This window comes from Gavialis gangeticus, unplaced genomic scaffold (assembly GCF_001723915.1).
Source record: "Gavialis gangeticus isolate Ggan-Ray unplaced genomic scaffold, GavGan_comp1, whole genome shotgun sequence".
Lineage (NCBI taxonomy): Eukaryota > Metazoa > Chordata > Crocodylia > Gavialidae > Gavialis > Gavialis gangeticus.
This window is the reverse complement of record NW_017729030.1, coordinates 17390948-17397625: the sequence shown is the minus strand read 5'-3', so window position 1 is coordinate 17397625 and position 6678 is coordinate 17390948. Positions and strand designations below refer to the sequence as shown.

At 41.2% G+C, this 6678-nt stretch overlaps 1 protein-coding gene across 15 annotated transcripts in view; it reads right to left on the bottom strand.

The window, feature by feature from the left end:
- Positions 1-6678, bottom strand: part of ANK2 (ankyrin 2) — a 779379-nt gene that overhangs the window by 138631 nt on the left and 634070 nt on the right. For all 15 annotated transcript variants that reach the window (XM_019521994.1, XM_019522000.1, XM_019521987.1 and 12 more), the window contains one exon: positions 2697-2841. In XM_019521994.1, the coding sequence (XP_019377539.1) occupies positions 2697-2841 (145 nt within the window). The remainder of the gene's footprint in view (positions 1-2696; positions 2842-6678) is intronic.

Here is a 6678-nt window from a genome sequence, read left to right as displayed (position 1 = left end):
AGTGTGCAGTCAATCCAGGAAGTTTTTGGAGAGTTGGGGACAATTTCCTGGTGCAAGTGCTGGAGAGGCCCACTAGGGGCCATGCTCTTCTTGACCTGCTGCTCACAAACAGGGAGGAATTGGTGGGGAACATTTTAGTGGATGGCAACTTGGGCAGCAGTGACCACAAAATGATTGAGCTCAAGATCCTGAGGAAAGGAAGGATTGAGGGCAGCAGAGTAAGGACCCTAGTCTTCAGAAAAGCAGACTTCAACTCACTTAGTGAACTCATGGGCAGGATCCCCTGGGAAGCCAGACTAAGGGCAAGAGGAGTCCAGGAGAGCTGGCTGTACTTTAAAGAAGTCTTACTGAGAGTGCAGGAACAAACCATCCCAACGTGCAGGAATCTAGCAAGTGTTGCAGAAGACCAGCTTGGGTTATCAGGAAACTCTTCAGTAAACTAAGTCACAAAAACCAAGCTTATAAGAAGTGGAAACTTGGGCAAATAAATAGGGAGGAATACAAAAGCATTGCTCAGGCATGCAGAGATGAAGTCAGGAAGGCCAAAGCACAAATGGAGCTGCAGATAGCAAGGGACATGAAGGGTAACAAGAAGGACTTCTACAAGTATGTTGGTAGCAAGAGGAGGAACATGGAAAGTGTGGATCCCTTACTGTATGTGGGAGGCAATTTTGTGATAGAGGATGCAGAAAAGGCTGAAGTGCTCAATGCCTTTCTTGCCTCAGTCTTCACAGGCAAGGTCAGCTCCCTGACTGCTGTACCTGGCAGCACAGTTTGGGGAGAAGGTGAGCAGCGAACAGTGGCGAAAGAACAGGTTAGGGACTATTTAGAAAAGTTGGACATATGCAAATCCATGGAGCTGGATGGGATACACCTGAGGGTGCTAAGGGAATTGGCTGGTGAGATTGCAGAGCCATTGGCCATCATCTTTGAAAACTCATGGCAATCAGAAGTCCCAGATGATTGGAAAAGTGCAAACAGTGCCCATATTTAAGAAAGAGAAAATGGAGGATCCAGGGAACTATAGACCAGTCAGCCTCACCTCAGTCCCTGGAAAAATCATGGAGCAGATCCTCAAGGAATCTATTTCTAAGCACTTGGAGGGGAAGAAGCTGATTAGGAACAGTCAGCATGGGTTCATCAAGGGCAAGTCATGCCTGGCCAACCTGATTGCCTTCTATGGTGAGGTGACTGGCTCTGTGGATGTGTGGAGACCAACGGATGTGATATACCTTGATTTTAGCAAAGTTTGTGATACGGTCTCCCGCAACATTTTTCCAGGCAAGCTAAGGAAATATGGGCTGGATGAATGGACTGTAAGGTGGATAGAAAACTGGCTGAAGCATCAGGCTCAGAGAATAGTAATCAATGGCTTGATGTGTAGTTGGCAGCTAGAATCAAAAGGAGTGCCCCAGGGGTTGGTCCTAGGGCCAGTTTTGTTCAATATCTTCATCAACAACTGGGAAAATGGCACAGAGTGCACTCTCAGCAAGTTTGCAGATGACACCAAGCTGGGGGCAGGTATGCTGGAGGATAAGGCATTGGAGGACTGGGCCAAAAGAAATCTCATGAAGTCCAACAAGGACAAGTGCACAGTCCTGCACTCAGGAAGAAATAATCCCATGCACCAGTATAGACTGGGGCTGACTGGCTGTGCAGAAAAGGACCTGGGGGTTATAGTGGACCATAAGCTGAATATGAGCCAAGCTGAATAAGTGCCCTTGTTTCAAAGGCTAACAGCATACTGTGCTGAATTAGTAGGAGTGTTGTCAGCAGGTCAAGGGAAGTGATTCTTCCCCTCTATTCAGCACTGGTGAGGCCACATCTAGAGTACTGTGTTAAGTTTGCCCCCTCCACCCCCTGCCACTACAGAAAGGATGTGGACAAATTGCAGAGTCCAGTGGAGGGCAACAAAAATGGTGAGGGGCCTGGGGGACATGACTTCTGAGGAAAAACTTAGGGAACTGGGCTTATTTAGTTTAGAGAAGAGCAGACGGGGGGATTTAATAGCAGCCTTCAACTACGTGAAGGGGGGTCTGAAAGAGGATGGAGCTGGACTGTTCTCAGTGGTGGCAGATGACAGAACAAGGAGCAATGGTCTCTAGTTGCAGCAAGAAAGTTTAGGTTAGATATCAGGAAATATTCTTACTAGGAGGGCAGTAAAACACTGGAACAGGTTACCCAGAGAGGTGGTGGAATCTCCATCTTTGGAGGTTTTTAAGACCCAGCTAGACAAAGCTCTGGCTGGGACAACCTAGTTGGAGACGGTCCTGCTTTGAGTAGGGGGTTGGACTAGATGACCTCATGAGGTCCCTTCCAACCCTAATTTTCTATTGTTCTGTGATATTTAACAGAACTCCAGTGAGAAATGGTCAAATCCTTTGTTCTTTTCCTTGTATTCTGCAGTTGGCAACACAAAATGCGTTCTACTACAGAACTAAAGCATCTCATTGAACCATGCCTTGAGCTGTCCTGTTCTATGCCAGCTAGAAGTCAGTCAAGATGATTTAGGTACCATATCATATAAGCATCAGTCTTCCTCCTTCACCTGCCCCAGCTAGAAAGGGCAGTATATCATTCTTATTCTGAAATGATGGTCTTGGTTACAATCCTAATAGCAGATTCTTTCTGAGTTTAATTATTTAAGGAAAAAACAATACTTCCTAAATTATCATGGAAGCCCATAAGTAGAATACCTGTCAGATCGGCCTCCCTCCAAGCTGTATCTCAAGTAGTTCATACCATCTAGGAACTGGCTGCTGGGTAAGGAATCATCACCTAGTTCTTTTAGGTCTTCTGGCCTCAGGTATTCTCCACCATCTCCTGTCATTGTGTCATCACCTTGAAACAAAACACACAAAAAATCCCCTGGGATAAGCAACTCATAAGTCTCACATCAGTGATGGGTCAGGGCGTACATTAGCTGGGTGGCACAAAATACTGAGAGATCATTTCTACCCATTAAACACTTCAAACCACAAACAATGAATATACACTGACAATACGGGCACATCAAGCAGGATAAAATATAAAATCAAAAGTAAGGTGAGTAAGCAATAAGATCTAATTCCTCCAGCTTTTGCCACTGTATATATTTTAAGGGCCAATTTCTTCATCCTGTAGATTCTTATCCTTTTTTTGCAGTTTCTTTATCCACTTCAGCTCCTTGGTCCCAACTATGTCATACGCTCTGGCTGACATAACGGCTTCTTGCAAACATGAAAAATAACAAACATCAGAAGATGCAGCGCATTAGTTCAACCCAGCTCTGCAGAGACTGTATAGATTAGGTGTTTCAATGGGGCTTTTTGGCACTATTATCTAAAAGCTGATTCAATCAGCTATTAGATAAAAGCACTAAAAAGTCCCACTAAAGTCCCTGGTCTATATAAACGCCTGCAGAGTAATGCATTGCTTCTTCTGGGCATGCGCTGAGCTTGGCTCAGAAGTACACCAAATAAAAGGAAAGTGCATTTTGTTGTTTTGGTTTTTTTCCACATTGGCAAGCAGTCTATATGCTGAACCCAGTTACTCTTTTGATTGCTTGGCTTCATCTGCAAAAGGTACTTTTTGGCCTTCTGACTAACAGGGGAAAATCTCGGTGTGAAATATCAAATGCAGCAATTATGCATTAGACAATATTACAAAATGGTAAGCTAATGTCAAACCTCCCTGCATGCTTACCAATAATGTATTTAGCACATGGCTTTTGCTCAAGCTCTAGTTGCCTTTCACATATACTGGAAATCTAATCATAGGGATGTGGGGCTTGAGGAAAAAAGACTCAGTAACTGTTGCTCATTATTAACTAGGAAAAAACCAAATATTGAACACATATTAACTAACCCTCCAATACAATATATAAGCCTTTGTTTGGCCTCATCCTCTTCCAAAGTGTGGTAATACAGATGCACATTGCAACAGATGCTGAAGGTCCAATTTCAGCTTTTACGTCCAAATGAGAAGTAGGGGAGATCATAAAGAATGTGGTGTGGAGTGAAAACTGATTTTTCTCTAAATATCAGTTTTATTTTCTAAATGATATGTAGATTCTTTCCATGACCTATTTCTTCAGCAAATTCCCAGTGTGGTCCATTCTTGTACTGGAGAGAATGTCAACTTCAGTACAGACACTAATTTCAAATGATGTCTTCTTATCCTCCTTCCAACTTCTTATTATAGCCCTGTAGGCTAAACTCAGTTCACAAAGCTCCGGAATGAGGCCCTCACCAGTAGTACAATACATGGAGCCATGAGGTTTCCAAGTTTTTCACTTCAGGGCTGTAATGGCAAATGGCCAAGAGCTTGAAGCTCACACCTAATTTGCATCAAATGAAGCAAACTGCAGTTAGTAATAGAGAAACAGGGCCTGCAGATAGCACAGATCCCAGCTGTTCTGCTCCACCTTGATCTGTACAGATCAAGAAGCAGCTCTGCATCACTCCAGGGAGCATGCCTGTGTATTGAAAAACTGCTCTGTTTCTTATTTGCTGCTTTCAGTTTGACAAATGCATATTTCTCTGTGATCTGCACTCCCAAAATACAAACTGAAACCAAGACAAATAAATGAGAATTGTTGAGATAAGCTATAACTTTTAGCAGCTATATTTATGATAGCGCATTGTCTTTTCTGTTCAATTTAACAAGCCCAGGAGGCTAAGTGAATCCTAAATGCAGAAATGCTGACATTTCTTTTCCTGGAAAGCTTAATGTTTGACTTAAGTTGAAATCTAGGTTGATTAAACATCTGCAAAATTCAACATCCAAAATCAAATAAATTTCACAGACAAATATATAAAATGGGGCCTAAATCTTTCCAGGGCAACTACAAAACATTTTTAAAATTCCATCTGCAATATTAAAAGAGAAATGCTTGGAAATGTTTCACAGAATATAATAGAATGCATTAAATTGTTGTATATTTCCTTTCTTTGTCAAACAATTTCCTTAAAATGTCATAATATAAATTTGGAGGTTTAGCACAAATTTGGAAGATATCAAGGTAATCAAACAATATCAATTTCAAGTTATTTTTCAACTAAAAATGTATCATCATGCCAGGCATTTCATCCATAATGGTAACAAAGGTGAAACCCTGATGTCTTTCATCCCCACTAACATCTTTTCAACAAAATGTCCGCACTCATTTAAACTTTGGTCTCTCAGCTGAGACTGCCAACAGCGAGGCCAATCAGTACTAATTACTTAGTGCAATGTGGACATCTGTGTTCTGTGAACTCTAATGGAACCATCAACTTCTTTTCCAGGAACCTCTGAATAGCCATTAGTTGGTAACACTGCTGGCCTACCAGTGGGCCAGCCTTGAATCAGTGACCTGGAGGTGAAAGGCAACCTTTGTAATCCCTGGAGCCCTTCCAGCCCTTTTAGCACAATGCTTAATGACAGAAACAAAACAAAATAAAAACTGTAGCCTAGGGTACATACAGATAAGACGTTTCAAATCTGAATGCTCGCTGTATATTATCTTAAAGAAGCATCTTACCCTGACCGCGAAGAACATTTTTCTAATGTCCAGTCTAAACCTTCTCTCCAGTAGCTTATGGCCATTTTTCTCTCCACTAGCTTATGGCCACTTTGCTTAAAATAACTTACTTGGGTACTTTTACACATTAAATCAGTGTTAATTGTACCAAATGGCAATTTTATAGCAGTGTAAAAATACCTACCCACTTTTATCATCCTATAAATGAGAAAGATATGTATGTAGCATCGTAGCTACAAATCTATAACAGTGTTGTCCATTAAGTAATGGCATCCCATTATCAATCAAATTTACTACATTCAAATTTATACCTCATATTAAGCAGTCCATATTGCACAGAGCACTTGACACTAGTATGTCATGATCTACTCTGCTTGTCTATTAACTTGTAGGTTTCAGTAGAGGTTAGCCATAAATGGCTTAAGCCTTAATTAATTGAAGAACTCTCTTGGTCTCTTTATTTGCAGTCAGTAGCGCTGCAATCAGCAGATGCACTTGAGTTACCTTAATAATGAGGTTGCACCCTCTAACATGAGCAAAGAGAGCAGAGAAAACTGGCTGATGGTGCCCTTCTGCATGCCCCAATTTGAAAATGCCTCAGAAGTAACTGCATCACTGTCCCTTTTTTCTCACCTTTCAGAACTCATTAATTATTTTGGCTGGGTGTGCAGCCCTACACAACAGTCCACACTTTAAGGCTTGCTTGGAAGGAGAGGAAAGTAAATAAATGAGCAAAGCGTTATGTACTTAGACTGACTGAAAAGGCAATCTGGGGAAGAGCAGACAAAGACACTATCACCACAAGAGAAAACATTTAAAATTCAGAACAAAAGTATACTGAAATTATAAATGAATACTGTCTGGTATTTTAGTACCAAATATATATCCTACTCATTTGTTTAGCATTGTTTACAACACTAAAAATATTGTACTAAATAATACAAATTCCAAATGATGCCAAAATGCAAATAATGTAGAAACTGGTCTGGTCCTATGTCACAGTCATCTATTTAGTCCACTATTCTGTCTCCAGAAATGACCAATACCAGATGTCTTAGAAGATATAAGAATCCTATAACATACGGATTTTTTGTGCAGTATTATAACACTTGAGGTGCTTTATTCTTAATGTCAAAGGACAGGAAGAAAAACTAGGCTTGGATTGTGAGAAATAT